This window comes from Melospiza georgiana, chromosome 10 (genome assembly GCF_028018845.1).
Source record: "Melospiza georgiana isolate bMelGeo1 chromosome 10, bMelGeo1.pri, whole genome shotgun sequence".
Lineage (NCBI taxonomy): Eukaryota > Metazoa > Chordata > Aves > Passeriformes > Passerellidae > Melospiza > Melospiza georgiana.
This window is the reverse complement of record NC_080439.1, coordinates 10,767,820-10,786,832: the sequence shown is the minus strand read 5'-3', so window position 1 is coordinate 10,786,832 and position 19,013 is coordinate 10,767,820. Positions and strand designations below refer to the sequence as shown.

The window sequence follows — 19,013 nt, the reverse complement described above, 5'->3', positions numbered from 1 at the left end:
TTTGAATTAGCTTCAGAAATGACCAAAACACATTTTTCAAAAGTTCTTCATACTTGCACTTTTTAAAGTACAGATTTTTTTTTTTTGCTAGTGTTAGAAGGATGCTCAGCATTTTTAATGGTAGTCTGATCTGGGAGCAGATGAATGTTTCTCCAAGAGCTTCTTGAAATGAACAGCTGTTGTTCACTAAGGCAAACAGAAGAGTTTTGTGGAAACTAAGTCCAAATTGATTCTCTTAAAAAACAAAACCAAAATTAGATGCGGTATTATGGTTAGGTGCACGTGCCAGAGGCTGAGTAAATTTAACAACAGACTTCTGACTTAGTCTTCACCCTATTTAATCCATCAATAGTTGGCTGTAAATCTCTGTTTAGAATAGAAATGTTGGACAGTGCTGCAGCTCCTGCACTCTCACTGGGATGCTGTGAGCTGTTGTTAGGGGTGTGTGGTGGCAGATCCTTCTCACTGATGGGATTTCTTTTTTCTGAGGTTTTGTAGTTTCCCCTCAGGGGTTTGGGGTGAGTCCCATACAATGTCATTACATCTTGCCTGCCTGCTGCCCTCTGTGACTTTCTGTCTCTGCCTACCTGTGTTGTCACCCTGGATTGTGTTTAAGCAAGTTAAGGGATCTTTGTGAACCAGATGATGATTAGCATCCTTACCAGAAGTTTTGCTAAAATACTTACCTGTATTTTCTTTTAAAAATCCCTGTTTCTTTCAGCTTTATCTTTTCTGTGCCAAGGAAAGCCAGACTTGGTACCAGTGAGAGAGAGACTGGTTCCTCTGCCTTCATCCATGTCATGTGCTGCCAGGGAGGTGCTTGCAGGTTTTATTTTCTAAATAAATAATTTTTAAGGGTTCCTGAGTTTGCTGATTGGGTTTTCAATAAAATGAAAACATTTGCAGAAAGCAAAATGGTGAATCAACATCTGGCAACTTCCTCTTTTTGGAGGAAGAACTCTATTGGAGTTCTTTCTTGTGGATAAATGCAAAAAAAGAATTCAAGTGAAGTCTTTGTGCACATAAAACCCTCAGTGTCCAAGCATGATTGATTAGGGACGCTTGCTGTTTCCCTAATTCTCTTTCTTAATCTTGGCATCATCCACGTTTTCCGTCTTAGCTGTTTCCAGTGGGGCTGAAATGTTTGTGGAGGGGCAGGAGCCACGCACCCACCCACATTGGAGGCTCCCCAGACAAATGGGGCAGTGTTCCCTGCAGTCACGGGTGGGAGCAGGGAGCCAGCCCCCGGCCACAGCTCAGGGCAGCAAAGCCATCCAGAGCCTGACCCTATTTGACTTCTCTTTTCTAGATCTCGGTCTCTATAAACAGCTTTTTATGGTATTTGCCCTTCAAAGAGGGTGGAACCAGGGTGTGGATGGGAACAGTGACAAAGAGCCACTTATAAGGACTCAGTGAGCTCTTACAGGAGTCCACTGCGTAATTTTCAGATCAACAGAAAAATCTTGCAATGTCTTAAGCCCTGACGTGTCATCTGAGGTTTTTAAATGCTGTCATTCTGCCTCCCAGCAACCAGGGCCAAGAGGTTTGTGCTCCTGTTTAACAGGGAAACTGAGTCATGGGGATGCTTAGTGCCTGGCAGAAGAATTCCCAGTAAATCAGAACAGAGCCAGCAACTGAAAGCAGAACCTGAGTGCTTGGAAAATACTGACTTCTCCCAGGAGCATGACTTCATGTGTCCTCAGCAAGGGCAGGCAGCTCCTCATTTTTGCACAGTGGAGCACAGCTCTGCCCCAGACAGCAGCTACTGTCTCTCAGGGTGACATCAGTGCAGGGGCTGCAGCAGGGGCACAGAGCTGCAGGGCTTTCAGTGATAACAGCCTGTGCTCAGGGGGTCCCCACAGCATCCCTGTGGGACACACCACTCCCTGGGTGTCCTGCTCATTCCTGTGCAGCTCCCCACGGGCTGTGGATCATCCTGCAGCAGCTGGGAGCCATCCTTCCCTGGAGCTGCACCAAGCAGCTGCTTTCCCCATCTCAGGCAGGCAAAGCAGTGCAAGCAGAGATGGAATAAACACCTGTGTCCTGCCTCAAGTGACACGTGCATCCTTTAGGATGTTGCTTCCCAGAGCCAGTTGAGAATTGAGGAACTGGGGAGCTGGTGATTGGGTAGGAGCCCAGTGAAGGTCATCCATCACCACGGATCTTTCCAGCCCTTGATGTGAAGCAGGTTGTGGAGGGGTGTGTCTGTACAGGGTTTCCAGCAAGCAGGACCACAAGGGTGTCAGAAGATGGAGCTTTACACTGTGTGTTATTAACTTCATCCAGGCTGTGACCTGCATCCTGCCTGGCTCTATCCACATCTGCCCCCAGTACAGGAATGTGCGCAGTCCAAGTGCCCAGTCCATGCACTGCTCTTGCCCAGGGTAGTGCTCTGTGTCTTATTTCCAGCTTGTGAGGAAGAAGGGTGAAGGTACACACCCATAGGAGAGCCTCCAGAGTCAGAAATGTGGGATGTGCTCATCATCAGCACTTGACAGAGGGCACATCGCTTGGCTGCTCTCAAGGACAGACATGTGCCCACTTCCCCTTGGGTCACTCACTCCTTTGGCCACGTGTGAACTGGTCAAACTGGGAGCTGACGCATCCCATCCATGTCATTCTACTAATTCTTGTGAAGGGAAAACTGCACCACTGGGAGGACCCACTCTGCATTTCTGTAGTTCTTTACCAAGCCAGGAGAATAGAATCAATGAGAATGCCTGGAAGCCTCAGTCAGGGGAAGCACAACCCCTTAGCTCAGGTCTCCTTGCCTTTGTTCTCCAAGCAGGTTTGCCATAGGTGTCTCCCATTGGATGGGGATGTTTGGCAGCCCTCCAGGATGGGCAGCAGCTCCTGGGCGGCTCACAGGGTGAAAGTGATGCTGCTGCAGCAGCAGATCTTGTGATTTGGTGCTAATGGCTCTATAACTCCATTACTGTGCTTTTGTAGGGGGATTTTTTATACACTAATTAACCAACAGTTTGATTTGGTGGCGATAGTCTGGGCTCTATTACAAGTGGGCAATTGTAACTCAACATCCCAGTGGGGCCCCGTGGCACAAAGGAGGGGTTTGAAAGAGCTGCTTTTGGCAAAGGCTCCTTCATCCCACCAGGGATGGAATGTCCTGATAAGGGATGGAGCTGCAGGGCTAGTTTCACTCCTTCGAGGAATGGCATTGGGAGGCAGCCCCAGGTCTGGTTCTGATTTGCTGTGAGACATCAGACTCCTTACCTGCAATTGAGGGAAAATGATACCTCTGTGCAGGGGCCTCGCAGGGTTCAGCTGAGATTAATAGGGGAGGGAGAGGAGGTGAAATATCTCTGGCATTTTGTTGTTACTATTAATGATGTAGAGTGAAGCCAGGGCATTTCTGTGAAGGATCACTGCATTTGCCTCTTGAGATCTGGCTGTGTTTCTGCCCTCCCCTACACTCTACTAATCAGAACAAAGTTAAACTGTGTAGTAGAAGGGCTCAGAAAGCAGCATTTCTCAGTGTCTAAAGGAAAAGCAGCACGTTTCCTGGTGTAATTAGGTTCAGGCTCTCAGGAAATGAAGGCTGTCTAGCTGATAAGTGTTTAGTAATGATTACCAAGCCAAGGCTGGGGAAATCAAGCAAAGTGTTTTCATTTCAGAAGCAGCAAATCCAGCTGAGATTGTGGTGTGTGTCATGTATGGAGACAATTGTCCAGTGGTATGTGGCCTTGCTCACTGGAGCACGAGCCAAACCTGCCCTGGTGTAAGTCCACAGGAGCCTCTGGAGCAGCACCAAGAGCCTGAGCAGCAGAGCACACATCTCCAAACAGTGCCCCTGGGCTGGCAGAGCTGCCATTCACCCAGACTGGTTTCACTCTGCTGTCAAAGCCAGCAGTTCCTCTCTCAAATCAGTAACAGTGCTCATCAAAGCTGGGGGAGCTGGAGGAGGGTAAGAAGCACATTTGCAAGGGTAGAGTTACATCCTCTCCAAATGAAATACACGTTTCTGCAGTGGTGCTGGGTAAACTGAATGTGGCAATGCACAAAGTGGGTTCTTCAGAGTGCTGTGTGTCAACCCTTATGACAGGGAGCCTCTCCCCTGAAATTCCAGGGTCACATTTTTCAGGGAACATGCCTGGAGGTTGCTCTGCTTGAAGTCAACACAATCCATCCCATGCCAGCATCCTCATCCTGTCAACAGCCCTTGAGACCTGATGCGCTCTCAGTGTCCTGGATGAGAAGATGCCTTGTGGACCCCTTCCTCTGCCCTGTTTCGTGTCCCTTAATTTCAGAAGATGTCTTTTGGTAGGAAACCCTATCCCTGTTGTATTCGGTTGTGTTTGAGTTTTATGAACAACGAGCATTGGAGGTACTGAGGAGTTTTGCAACACTGCTGCAATTCCTCTTGCCTCCCAGATGAGTCAGCCTGTACTTTGCAGCTCCACATTTTCTGAAAACTCTACCATAGCCTAGTGGTAGGTCTTTCTCTCCCCAACGTGTACTCTGGTGGAAATAATATACTGATGTCTTAAAATCTCCCAAATCCCTTATTTATTGCAGCCTGTGTAAATGCATTCCAGAAGGGAGTACCCAATCCCAGGAGGACAGGGCCATCAGTGGCTTTTAAACGCAGTGCTCCAGAGGCAAATCCTGGTTCAGGAAGCCTGTAAGCTGCTGGACATTGCTGACAATGCCCTGTGTGTGAGGGTCCCTGTGTACCCACCATGTATTTATGGCTTGCCCACAAGTGTCCACCCCTGGCCACTGCTGGGGGAAGATTCCTGGGATAATCAAACCTTTGGACTGGACTTGGCAGCCCATGCAGGCAGTGTTCCTGGCAGGACCTCTCCTTTGCTTTGCAGACCAACCAAGATTAAATTGCAGAATTGTGGATATATTTTCACTTCTTCCTTGTACTCTCTCCCTTTATCTGCAGACTTTGTTTCCAGTGCAGTGCCTTTGTGCTGGCCCAGTAGTGGAGAATCAGCACAAAAATCTCTCTTCAATTATGGCAGTTTTCTTCAAACCCACCTAAGGCATAAGCTGAGTTTGCTTCCCCTTGGTGTCAGTCAGTTCCCCTCATGGTGAGCACAGCCCACCCCCAGTCTGTAGATCTCCTACAGACTTTGCAAAATGCTTGGATTGGAATGTGATGGGTTTATTTAATCAGATGTGCAGTGCCCTAATGTCCATCACCATCATGATGGCTTCCATGAATTCAGCAGCTGTCAATTATTATTTGCTGGTTTATGATTTGAGCCCTGGAAAAGGTATTCAAGAAATATTGTGTCTGGAAAAAACGTGAATTAAAACCATTTCCTTGAAGACTGTCAAGGTTTCGGGTGAGAAACAATGCACAGATATGCCATGAGTCTGCTTTCTTGTTGAAATTTATAGTTTGTTTGCTTTTCCCTTTGCTGCCCCATCACAGATCAGGGCAGGGAGAGATAACCTCTTCCTCAGATAGCACAGTCCTGTTTGCAGCCCACCCTCAGGGCTCTGCACTCTGCTTTTCAAACTAAAGCTCTGATGCTAATACCACAAACTGATCATGATTAGTCAGCTCCTTCTCCAGCAGACCTTTCTGTGGCCTAAGGGAAAGGTAGGGAGGCAGTCCTCAGGCTGGCACAGGCCTTAAGCCTGTTGACAAAATTCCATTTACAGCATGAAAGGGCTACAAAAAACAAGTATCATTTATCAGCAGCTTGCTGTGTCTTCCTGGCTCTGGGATGGAGGTGGAAAGCCATGTGTGCTCTGAGAAGGGCGTGTTCTGGGGACACAGGGGCTGTTTGCATGTTGTTAGGTAGCAGCAGACAAGCACATACATCTGCACAAGAAACTTTGGCTCCCAAAGGGCATTCAGCAGCTCATCATGTCTGACTCTTCTAAGAGGTGCTGAGCCATTGCTAAACCGTAGAAAGGGAGGAAAGTTTCTGCTGTAGGAATTTTTCTGCTTGTCTCGGATTTTTCTGTTGTGTTTTTCTTAAGTGTTTTAGTAATTACTGCCATAGAGATACCAGTGTGGAGACAGCTGGGTTAGGAGTGTGACCCAGTTATCAGTCAGTGCAGCTTGATTAGCTGCAGTGTGGATGCTGGAGAAAATTCCCATCTAAACTGCAAAGCTGCTCTTAACTGCCTGCCAAGTTTGTTTTGTTCTGGTTTTCCCCTAAAAGCATGAGACCCTCCTCCCTTGATGGCAAAGGCTTCCCTCACTCCTCACCAGTGTGTTGAGTGAGATTCACCTTTCTTCTGCCAGGTATTCCCATGACTTTGGGGAACACCTGCCTCTCAGTTATCAGTCATAATATAGATGAAAGCTCATTATTTGTCTTTCAGGCAGTGGCCTATAGGAGTGCTGGTGGTCCAGGGAGGGAATAGTCACATCCTGCTTGTCCTAGCTGCTTGATTTCATTAGATTAAAATGCCTAGGCTAATCTTTGATATTTTTCAAGGTAAGCAACAGCTCAGGCTGCCACAGGGATGTTATAACAACAGGAGGAAGGACATGCAAGAAGAAATTCTGCTGTGGAAAGCCTGGCTGGTTTTATGCTGTTCACCTTTTGTTGCCATTAGTGTGTGAGTGTATTGCTTCTCCCGTGCTACTCATCTCTGAAGGAACTGGTTAATTATCTGGCCAAGGAAAACAAAACTCTGGGGTGCAGGAACTTCATGGGTAACCACCTGCACAGATTCCTGAGGGCTGAATGCATCCCACCTTTTCCTCATTGAAAATACCGTTTCACACACAGCTGCTGCTCTCAGGGTTTGTTAGGCAGACTGAGTGTCTAGACAGCACAAAATGTGGCTCAGAGTGTATTTCACAGTCAGTCAGATCGAAGGTTCAGTAAACACAAACACATTTCCCACTGCTTGCTCTGCAAATGAATCCTGCAATGCTTCAGTGTGTTGGAGATTTATATGGGAAGGGTCCTTCCTGCTGGGAAGTGGTTTTGCTGTGAGTAAATGCCCTGCTCCTTGTGCAGGATTGGTTACACAAGTGTGCACTGAAGCATGTAATGCACAGCCAGAAACGTGTGGAAATCTTCATTCTTACATGCCTGGGAACAGTCCAAGAAGAGCATGTCAGAGACGGAAGGAAGGGAGAATGTGAGGGTCAATCTAATTTGTTTTTTTAATGCCAAATGGCCCTTTCAGACAGAGTTATCCAGCCAGTCTGCTCAGCATGGACTCATGCACACATGAAATGAAGCCAGCGTGGCTCAAGTGAGAGATTCATAAAAAAAAAATATTATTTCCGTCTTCATTAATTGAAAGAACTTTTTTTCCATAAAGAATATTGAAGTGGTGTTTGGTTTTAGATTTCCAAGTATCTCCCACTTTCTGAAGACAAAATTCATCATGTAGTTAGCTCATTTGACCACGCAGCTACCAATCCACATATGTTTGTGTCCTGAAAATTGCTTGTTGGAATACCAAAAAACCCCAAGCTGTTTCGAAATTTCCTTTCTCATGAGAGATTTTCCTTGTGTCAGTTCTGCAAATTTGTTTTGTTTTGGATTTGAGTCTACCAGAGTGATTGGTAGGCAGCAGCACACCAGCTGGGATGGTCTGAGAGGAACTGTCCAAAGCAGGCTGGAGGTTGTCTTCATTTTGAAAATGAAAAAAACTCTGAAAATTTACATGGGGAGCCTCCAGGAATGCATCATTGTTGCCCTCCAACACAGCAGTAGCAGGGATAGGAGGCAGCCCTGTTTATCTTGAGTTGGAAGACAAGAAACTGGTGACAGGTTTGGAGAGCAGGGGATGGTGTGGAACTGAACTCAGAGATGGCCCCACACCTTTGGCTCCTGGTACCTCTTCCCTGCACACAATTAAGGTCTTTTCCTGCTGTGTGCTTGCCTTGCTCCCTGATTTTGGTGGTTCTGTGGGAACAGTTGGTGCCATAGTGGGCTGCAAACACTTCAGCAAATGTGTGACCCATCAGCAGAAGGAAAATTTCCTAATTAACTTCTCTGGAGAATTTCATCCTTCTTATTTGCAATAATACAATAGTTGAGATAAGGTCAGATGCTATTTATGACCATCTCACCGCTCCTTGCTCCTTCTCTCCTGGGCAGTAAGCTCTGCACAGACACAACAGGATTAATCCTTCATGGCACTGAACCTTTTATTTCCCTTGTTGTGCTTGCAGGCTCCAGAGCCTCCTTGCTCTGCAGAGCTCAGTGCACTGAACCTTCAGTACAACACAGCAGCACTGGAGCTGTGGAAAAGTTTAGAAAAACATTATCTGTTCAGCAAACCAGGGATTGTCTGTGAGGTTGGAAACTTTGGTTTCTAGGTCAGCTGAATGGTTTGAAATCTTTCATCACAGGCTCCATGCCAGGTTCATACACTCTGCAATTAACTGAGGTTATGTGCAGGTAGGTCCAGTCCTGGCATGGGAATAAATGCTGAGGGATCTGACATGTTTTCCAATATATAAGCCTTACTTCTGTTCCCCTCAAAAAAAAAAAAAAAAGTTTTAATTGAAACTATATTTTATGTGATGAAGAAACCTTAATATAGAAGCAGATTGAGTTAGGACAGTTAGACACAGAATGCATGACAGCTGCCAATATCTGATATTAAGTTCCATGCAATGGGAACTCAGTATGAAGAATAGTCTAAGGTCTTGGCTATATCATACCTGTGACCTCTTTTCTCAATCAGTCAGTTTAGCTACATTCTCTCTAAAATCCTCTGACTTTTGCACCTCTTTCATCCTTGTTTTTTGCCCTGGAAAGCTCAGGATGAGCTGGGAGCAGCTGAATACCTGTAGTTGCTGTGGTTACAGCTGCAGAGTGTCAGTGCTCAGCACCAGCAGAGTGGTGGTGGGAGGGCAGCCCTGGCTGCATGAGCTGACTGTAAAGCTGTGCAGTCCTTGTCTCACAGGCCTGGCACCCTGCCTGTTCCACTTCCTTGTCCCACTGCCAAGCTCCAGAGAGCAAACCTAAAGGACTGTGAGTTTTGGGTTGTTGTAGCTGAAGCCATGGTGCTGCAGTGAGCCCTTTTCCCTGGGGAAGGGGACAGGAGTTTGTGCCAGCCTGCTGAGCATCTGGCACCAGAGGGGCTTTGGTCAGAATTCATTTGTCTGCCAGGGGTGAAGGCAAATGTGAATTCAGAGCATGTGCCTGCCCTGGAGCTGAGCCAGTCTGAGGTGTCTGGGCAGCTGTCAGTGATGGGGTGAATCCTCTGGGTTTCTCTTTAGGGCACCCAGCAGCCGAAGTGGGGGTAAAATCAAGCAGCAGGTTAGACATGTTTCAGTGAGACAGCTTGGTTCTTTAGCCCAGCAGGCTGGTGACTGTGGCATCACAGGTACAAATCAGGTTGCTCAGCATGGAGTTTGCTGTCTTAAACATACCTGGACAGGTACCAGAATGGCAATCAATAGTAAGGGTCTGTTAGAATTGTGTTGTGTGTCACCGTGCAGCCCATGGAGGCTCCATAAAGGATTTTCTCAATGGTTATCAGTGAGAATTGGGTTCAGTTGTTTAGTGATGATCAAGATGCTCACTCCAGGTCCTTTCTCCAGCCTGTGTTTGTTCCTGCACAGTGCTCCAGTCACAGCAGCCTTCCTAGTGCAGGCTGGAAGCCACAACCCCACTGAGGCCCAGGCCAGCACTGTCCCAGCTGGGAGTGAAACTGAGCATTGCAGTTTGCTCAAATTCTTTCATCTGAGGTTCTGCTGCTTAAAATATTTTTTATACGAACCACTCCTAAATCTCATTGAGGAAAATAAACATCTTCCAGCATCAGGGCCCCGCAGCACTTACGTGTTGTGTTTTCCCCTTCTCAGCTCTAGGTGTTGGTATGTCAAGATCAAAATGGACAGGACAGGGTGTTCCCAGGGCTCTCTCAGTGCTGTGCTCTGATTTCTTGTGTCTTCTCTGGCTGAAATACACAGGGTTTGGTGCAAAGCTGCAGCAAGAGTCCAGCAATCTCATTCCAGTGGGGTGAGCAAGCAGGGCTTAGAGCACATACTGAGGTTGTGAGTGCACATTTGTCATTTTTTCCTTGCTCATTTTCATTCAGCAGTTGTTGTGCAAAGATCAAAATCTCCTTGTGTTATGTGCTTGCACATGCTTATGGCCCCCAAGTTGTTTGCCATCCAGATAAACAAAATTACTGCTCTGTGGGAGAAATGCTATTATTTTTTATTGTTATTAGTTAAAAACAATGGAAAGCCAGGCACAAAGAAAACAAAATTATTTTTTTCCAGTGGCTGCACAGTGAGATTGTGACAGGGCCAGGAACTGAGTCCAGGTGTCCTGAGTCCCAGCCCAGACCTTTAAGCACCAAAATATCCTGCTCCTTTTGAATTCAAAGTGTTTTGGCAAAAGTTTCCCCAGAGTGTTTCATAACTAATGTCAGAGCTAGACACTGAACGTGTCTTACCAGTTAGGAATTTTGCTTTTATACACGCTCACTGACTTAAAAGCTATCCCTAACCTTAGCAGCTGTTGGCTTCTTCATGTTACTTCAATGTTTCTAAGGCAAATATGGAACGTGATAAATTGAAAAGCATTGAGTTGAAATGTTCTGCTTCAAGTCCACTTAGCAAACTCCAAAGGTCATCTCTGCTGTGTAGAGCCAGCAGGACTAGACATAGAATGAGCCTTGTTTCAAAGGGATTTTCTGTTGTCTAGAAATCAGGCTTGTCCTATTTCACAGAGGTGGATGTTATCCAGAAGAATTAAGCCCATCCTGGAATCTCTGACAGTTTGCTGAAAAGGATCTAGAGCTAAAGGGAAAAAGAACATCCCACAGCAGAGTATTGCAGGTTGTGTCTTTAGGGACCACTTCCCCTCCTGAGAGATCTTTAGTCCCTTTTAAATCTGCACAGGCAGGGTGCTGTTTGTGAAATCTGTGGTGTGGAAGAATGCAATTCCCCCAGGCAGCTCAAACAGTGGCTTCTTAGCAGTCCTCTGGATCAGGTCAGCAGCTCACATCTCCAACAAACCTTTTGTTCCATCTTGACTGTCTCTGATTACCAGATGCAGTGGCATTCCCACAGATGCTCAGCAGGACCTGAGAATTGCCTTTGTGAGATGCTCTGGTCAGTCCTTTATCCCACATCCGATGGTGTCCAGCTGCAATGAACTTTTCCAGAGTGGGATTATTTGAAATGATCTATTTCAAAATGGCACTTATGTTTCTGAATAGGAATGTCTCTTTAAAAAAAGAACAACTCAAACTTCTATTCTGGAGGGGTTTTGGTTTTGTATGTGCTGTCCTGGCTAAAAATTTCTTATAGTCATTTTTCATGCCTGCTGGAAAGCCAAGGGATTATTATGGAGAGTGGTGTCCTTTGGAAAAATCCAAATGAAAGACTGGAATAGATGTTGTTTTTGCAGTAAAATCTGGCTCCCCTGCACATGTTGTCAGTCCAGAGATAATCCTTAAAAACTTCTGAAGTTTACACAAGGCAAATATTTTGCGTTTCTGTGGGCACTGCAGCACAGCTGTGCTTTGGTGTGCAGGGGGGTGGGCTGGGATGCTGCGGCTCTCACCCTCATTTTGGGGACATTCCTGTGTGTTTCCTGGGCTGGCTGTGCCCTGGAGCCACTCTGCCCTGCTGCAGGGTGCAGGATGTGAAGCTCATGCTTCCCTGCAGGTCTCTGTTCCCATCCTGCTGCTGGGGTTTGCCTGCTGGGTGCCTGTGCAGGTGAGCTGCTGTACTGTGTCCCATGGATGTGCCAGGGCTTGCTGGCTCTGGTGCCTCAGGAGCAGCCTTGCAGCAGTGGCACAGCGCTTGCTGTGGGTTTTGCTGCCAAGGAGAACACTTGGACCCAGCCTAGCCTGGGCTATCATTAGCCTGGCCCTGGCTGACAGGTTTGGGTCAGGCTGCTGATGTATCCCAGGGACCTGCCTGCAGCTTGCTGGTACCCAGTGGTGTTGGCTTTCTTTCAGAAGCAAATGTTTTAGTGACTTCTCTCTTGCTAGCTCGTGAAGAGGTTTCACCTGAACATCTGTTCTGCTCCTGATGCTCCCAGCAGCTGCCATGGATGTGTTTAGCACTAGCAGTTCTGTTTGTTTATGAGGCTTTCTCTAGGGTGAAACTGATGTCTGATCTCCTTCTGAATCTCTAAACACAAAATAATTTGGTATATCAAAATAAACCTCTCTTTACACCTCTGCCACCATCAGCAGAGTTTGGCCTTTTGCAGCTATACACAGCTGAGCTTAATAAATGGCCCTCAGTCCCTGTCTCCAAGCAGAAGCCTCAGCCTGGACAAAGCTCAGCCTCCAAGGCTTGAGAGAGAGCAGTGTTTGCAACTGCTTTCCCCTCCTCTCTCCATCTCATATCTCATGAGAGCATCTTTCCACCTGGAACTGTGCAGGGGGTTGGAGTAGCTGAGTTGAGAGGATGTGCTGCTGGAACACAGGCTGGATCCCATCACCAGCAGACCCTGTTGCAGGGACTTGTCTGGCTCTCAGGAGCTCCAGCTCTTTCCATTTCACTTATATGGGGCTTTCCTCTCAATTCAGCTTTTTACTTGAGCCTCTGCATTCAGGTTTTCCTTGGTTATCCCATCATTTCCCAATCTAATGGTGTCAAAAGGATGTCAGAGCTGTGTTTACGTTCTACATCACCAGTCTCACTTGGTCCTTCTCCCCTTGTTACAGCTGAACAAGCTGGAGGAGGCAGCAAATGCAGCTCACACCTTCTTCATGGCAAACCCTGAGCACATGGAGATACAGCAGGACCTGGAGAACTACAAGACCATGTCAGGGAAGGCCACCTTGATTGACCAGGAGGCCAGGCAGCACATGGTGAGTCTGAGGCTGAAGAGGTGCCCAGCTTAAGTATCAAGAAGTCTGGAGAGGAGAGACTAGGAGGCCAAAAGAGATTAATCTGTGACTGAGGAAATTCTTACCAATACAGCAAAACAAACTCTCCTTTCAGCATTTTCCCTTAAGGCAAGCCTGCTCCTGCCTTTTCTGGGCACTCTGCTCTTTGTTTATAGCTGCATCCCCAGCCTGGTCCCTGTGTTCAGAGTGCTCTGGGGTTCACATGGCTGTGAACACACACACCAGCAGGCAGCTTTGATGGAAGCTTCCATGACATCTCAGCTCCCGTGTGTTTCCTCCAGGACAGCTCCTGTGTGCTTCTTTTGACCTGAGTTCTCCCACCTGGGCAGGGGACATGCACATGGGTGGCTGTGGTGGTGAGGGTGCACAGTGGCAGGCAGGAGAGTGTCAGCTGCTTCCACCTCCACAAAGCAAAAGCCCAAGTCAAATGCCAGGGCCACCCCCAACTTCCCAATTTCACAAGACTCAGGGGAGCAGGAGTGGCTGTTGGGTGTAGTTAATGGAGGTGCTTATTAGAGGCCATTCTAAAAAAATGAGCAATCTGTTCTCTTGGCATTCAGTGTTGTTGTTTGGTGGGGGGGTAAAAACAAAACAAAAAAAAAACCAAAATTTTTTTTTTTATTTTAATGCATAATCTAGGAGTGATACTAAGGATTCCCTAAGCATGGAGGATTCAGAAGAGCCTTTAAGCAGGTTTATTAGGTTCCACTGGTCCAAAAGTCCTTTGATGGCTTAAACATTGTTTGGTACAAGTGGTTATATCTGATAGGTATGGGGAGATTGTCCCGTCCCTGTCCCCTTGTACCTTCCTTTGAGAAGCCCTGCAGGATGCTGTGCTCCAGGCAGCATGGCCTGCTCATGGTTTGTGTTCTGCCTGCCTGCTCTGCAGGAGGACTACAGTGCTGGGGTGAGGCACTACGACAGGGAGGAGTATGAGCTGGCCATTGAGCTCCTGGAGCGTGCCCTGCAAGGATACTACTCTGAGGATGAGGATTGCCAGCTCATGTGCGAGGGGCCACAGAGGTTTGAGGAGCACGAGCACCTGGATTACAAGGCTGGTCTCTACGAAGCTATTGCAGGTGAGATCTTTTTGCATTTTTAGAGTTCTCACCCGTGGCCCTGAAATGTTTTTAGTTATTGAGTTTGGGCTTGGCTGGATTTGTTGAAGTGTCTTCCCTCCCACCTCTGCTGCTGGTGAGTAACGCTGCAGGAGGCACCTGGAAACCCAGAAAGTGCAGACTCAGAGCACAGTGAGCTAGAACATCTCATTTTGGTCCTGAACAGAAGCTGGGCGAGAAGAATTGCATTTCCAGATGCGTGGAGCATTTGCAGCTTTCTGTTAGAGCTGGAAGTTGAGGTGCTTTATCTAAACTGCTTCCATTTCCCCTGTACACAGTGTCACACACCTCCCTGGAATCCAGGCATTGCTGGCCTTTGTTTATGTTTTCTGTTTCTGAGAGCACATGAAGAGAGCAGCAGAGTTCTCTTGGCCGTGCTCCAGGTGGCCAGGAAAGTTGCCAAAAAAGCTCGTAACGTGGATTTTCTCCCCATCCAAAAGGATGGATTTGTCATTAGTGGAGGCCCACCTAATTATGATCTTGACTGAAATCTCTTGAGAGAATGGAACGTTGCTGTGTAATCTTCAGATTTGCATGTGTGGCTCTGAGCCAGAGAGGATTAAAACAGTTCATTCTCATTGGAAATGAGATTACATTTAATTAGTTGTAAGGGAAGGAAGAGCAATAAATTAATGTTTGTTTGGTGACAGAAATCTTATTTATCTGCTTATGGTCTTGGAGTTGCATCAAGCCCCGAAATCTTGCTTCTTATGTGGAAAATACTTCACTCAGATGCAGAATGTTTTTTGGGTTTGCATAATTCTGTTTGTGTCGGGAGAGGAAATCTAATTGAAACAACCAAGAGGAGAAACCACCAGCATACCGGATGGGAAGCTGCCCTGGTGGGGTTTGTTTACCATGCAAAAAATAGAAGTGTTGGAAAGGCTGACTTGGTCCCAGTGTGGCTGTCAGCTGATCAGGCCTGCTTTTAGAGCCTTGAGCAGGACACCCATCAAGAGAGCAGCCTTCAGTGGCAAAGCAGGCCCAGCATCCTTCTCACTGAGAGCTGCTGCTCTTCAGACAGGACAAACTGTTCCTGTGCTGTGCCAGCTGAGTGCAGCCCCAGTGGGCTGAGGTGTTTCTGTGCTGGCCCTTCCTGAGCACAGACAGGGCCATGGTGGTGCTCAGAGCAGGACATCACCTGGGGGGACAGCAGCCAGAGGGTCCCTGCAAGGGCTGAGGCTTGGCCATGTGTGCCTGGCCATAACTACCCCAAACCCCAGGACATTCAGGCACCCAAAGGAACATGGAGCTGAGGGAGGGAAATAAGATCCTTGGTGCAACTGCTCTTCTGTAGGAATCGAGGTGGCTCCTTCCAGGACAGGATAATCCAAAGTTCACCCCTGGTCCAAGGCACTCAGGCTCAGACATTTCAGTGGGGAGTGGGAACACATAATACACCAAGAAAAGAGGGTTTAGGTTTCTTCAAATTCATTTCTTTTTAATCCCAAACTGATTTGCTCTGCTGCTGCTTGGGGTTGAAACACTCTCACCTTTTTCCCCTAAGGACAGATACATTTCAGTGAATTGATTACAGTACCAAGAAAAAACAGTACTTCTCATTGATGGATTGATTATTTCAGATCTAGGATGCTTAAACAGGTTTAAATTACAACAATATGATTTATGTCCTTTCCCTTCTTGCTTTTCCTAATGTAATACCCTGAAAATGCATGGTAAGTCAGAAAACTACTCAGACTACCTGTCAAGAGCCAAGAGCACATAGGCACTGTTCTGAGTTTCCACTTGGTTTCATTGCAAATTCCTCAGGTGGTTTTTATGGCAGCTCTTAAGAAATGCCTTGGTAGCTGAGCACATGATTATTTTCAAGCCTGTGTTTGTTTCTTAAGGTTTTTAATGGTGTGCAGAGACAGAGCAAGCAAATTAGATTCGTAAGTACATTGCAGCAAAGGCTCCAAAATGGAATCAGATGTCAGTGTTGGCTTTGAAACTGTACAGCTGGTACAACGTCTATACTATGGAGTCCCACTAATTAAGAAACTTTGTTAATGGCAAGTATTTACCACGTGCTTGTGATTCCCTGGGGGGTGCCTCATCTTTGAGAAGCAGCAAACAGGGGGATTTTTGCTACCCAGATTTGCACCTCAGACCTTTCAGACTGGCCTTGCTTGGCTGTGCTGAGAACCAGCACCAGCCCCTCTTAGCTAAACCTCCCTGTGCCCTCTGGAGCTTTCTTGCTGCAGGAAAGGAGAGGATTAAGGATGAGCTGCTGGAAGGGAGTCTGGAGCTGGATTTCATGTGGCAGCACATGTGGCCACCTTGTCTTCACCTCTCTGCTTGCTTTTTCATTTGTCTCTTGGGGCTGAAGTGCGACCTGCCACCTGCAGTCCCTGCACGCCGCAGCTCCTGCCACACCAAAGAGATGCTCAAGCTCCCTCTACAGTTGAGAGAAGGAGAAAGGCATTTCTTAAAGGAGACAAAAATATAACTGCAGCTCTGTCCAATTGGCTCTGGGGGAGAGCCTGAGCTGTCGCCACATTTTACAGGGAAGAGCAAGGCACAATCCTTCCCAAGCATTTCTGAGATTCACATTCTCTGAACCTCAGAGAAAGGGAAAACACAATTCTTATCACTTGCTGTGCATGTGTTGTGCCAAAGTAGAATGCAATATGGAGATTGTTTATCCAAAGTGAGGATGTTTTGTGTCCTTGGCCTGTCAGGGCTAACTGTGTGTGTGTGTTGGGACTGTTGCTGACAGTCATGGGATTCTGTACAGTGTGAGCAGTTGTGTGCAGAGTGAGTGCTTGGCAGATTCAATTTAGATGAAATGTATATAGTGTAGTATGATAAAGTAATTAATTAGCCTTTTGATATCCATGGAGTCAGATGCATCATTCTCTCTCCCTCACCAACGTCAGAGTTGCCTTCGATTTACACTATGAGCTCTTTCCCGCGGTGCACACTCACCTGCCGGGCCAGAGCAGTGTGAGTTGCACATCCCTCAGCTGAGGAGTTTGAACCTCTGTCTGTCCTTGTCTGGGCACTGTCACCGTCCCCTCAGCTCAGAGCAGCTCTCCCTCTTTCCTGGCAGATCACTACCTGCAGGTGCTGGCCTGCAAGCACGACTGTGTCCGGGAGCTGGCCACGCGCTCGGGCCGCATCTCGCCCATCGAGAACTTCCTGCCCCTCCACTACGACTACCTGCAGTTTGCCTATTACAGAGGTAAAGTCCTGTCCCTCACAGCACTGCTGAGTTCTGCTCATTCTGTGCAATTTCTTCCGTATGGGAATAAGGCTATTTCCCCCAGTGCCCACACTACAGCGACGCAGAGGCACGGTCTGAAAGAGAAGCAAAGGACACTGGAAATGGTCTCTTCAAAAGTCAGGTTGACTAAAATACAGTGAAGTAATTTTATGAAGGTGTTTTAGATGATCAGTCAGGTTTTAAAAGCCTAACCTTTAGCTTAAACATTACTTTTCTTTATATAAATCATGGTTTTTTAGGGTCATTTCATTTGCCTTTTAATATTAAAATCCTTGGGATTCATATGTTTCACATTTTCTGAAATGAACTGATACATTTTCTAAATTAATATATAACAGACATATGACTTAGCTCAAGCTTATCCCAAGATGCCAATTTTTGACAATTACCAAATATTTCAGGATTCGCAGCGAAGTTGCAGGAGTTGGCAGCATGGCAAAATGTCAGGGGTTGGCAGTGCTAAAATATCATGCCAGTTGTGTGGTTCTGTGGGCTATTTTATTATGTTTTGTTACATAAAAGAAAATAGACATCTGCTCTCTCAGGCCTTTGCTAATAACTTTTTACTGAAAAGGGCAGACTCTGCAAGGGTCAAAATTTCTACTAAAACATAAAGATTCATCATCACAACAGGAAGAAAGCAGAAGTTCATGTGTGGTGTACAGGTTTCTTTATTCCTCTGCCCAGTGAGAAGTTTGCTGTGGTGGGTGAAAACCCCTGGGCCCTGAGAAATGCTGCACAGATCAGAGGCAGTTTGATGCCAGACCTGCCCATCCATTTGGGTGCAATTTGGATACCATCTGGTCTGTGCGTGATGGTAGAAAAGTCTTGTTTCTGTGCCTCAGTTTCCCTGCTGGTGAAGTGGTTAAGACAAAGAGGCATCAAAAGAGCCCCACGAAGTCCTGGGCTGCTGCTTCAGCTGAGGGGGAGCTCAGGCTGTGCTTCCCTCCCTGCTCTGTGGGGGCTGAGTCCCCTCCTGGGCTCTGTGTGAGCCCCCTGTGCCCTCCTGTGCTCCCCTGACCACTGTTTGTTCCCCCCAGTTGGTGACTATGTGAAAGCCCTGGAGTGTGCCAAGTCCTACCTGCTGTTCCACCCGGACGATGAAGATGTCCTGGAGAATGCAGGTTATTACGAGGGTCTCTTGGAAGGCACAGTGGATCCAGCCACCATCAAACCCAGAAAGGTGAGACTGAGTGACACCTCAGAGCTCTTGGTGGGAGATTTTAACAAAAAAAAATGTGGTGGAAATTAAAGCAGCCTGGCAGCTTTGCCCCGCTGGGACCACTTTAAAAAGAGAAGCAGAAGTCCTGGGCTTGCTGGTGATGCTGAGGTGGTGATTTTCAGCGTGCAAGTTCAGAGTCACTGGTGTAGGGGAGAAGCTCGTGGACAGGATTTTCTTTAAATGGGGACTTCAGCCTAGTAAAGCCTGAGCAAGGCCAGGGAGGGCAGTGACCAACAGTGTAAACCCTCCTCTTGCCCAGTGCTCTGGCGGATACATGGAGGAGGAATGTAATGAAACTCCAAGCAAAGGGCAGCATCTCTTCAGACAGGGCTAGGAAAAATTTCCCAGGGGAGGATGGGATCCCAGCATTACTCTCAAATCTCTTAGCTTGGAGTTCAGGGCTCAGCCTGTTGTGCAGACAGTAGCTCTGCTATCACAGGGTTAGGCTGGGGTCAAGTAACCAAACAGTGTGTGTTCCATCACCCAGCAGGACAGGCTTCCTCTCCAGTCTAGGCAGCCCTTATCTCTGGCCCTGGGGCTGCCTTCCTCACCATACAGAAATTCCTCCCATCCCATCCCATCCCATCCCATCCCATCCCATCCCATCCCATCCCATCCCATCCCATCCCATCCCATCCCATCCCATCCCAGTCATTTCTCT

General features: G+C 47.2%; 1 protein-coding gene across 1 annotated transcript in view; it reads left to right on the top strand.

The window, feature by feature from the left end:
- The window catches only part of P3H2 (prolyl 3-hydroxylase 2), a 64,796-nt gene that overhangs the window by 34,803 nt on the left and 10,980 nt on the right, over nucleotides 1-19,013 (top strand). The window contains exons 2-5 of the mRNA XM_058031000.1: nucleotides 12,601-12,747; nucleotides 13,676-13,865; nucleotides 16,957-17,088; nucleotides 18,171-18,313. Coding sequence (XP_057886983.1) covers nucleotides 12,601-12,747; nucleotides 13,676-13,865; nucleotides 16,957-17,088; nucleotides 18,171-18,313 — 612 coding nt within the window. The remainder of the gene's footprint in view (nucleotides 1-12,600; nucleotides 12,748-13,675; nucleotides 13,866-16,956; nucleotides 17,089-18,170; nucleotides 18,314-19,013) is intronic.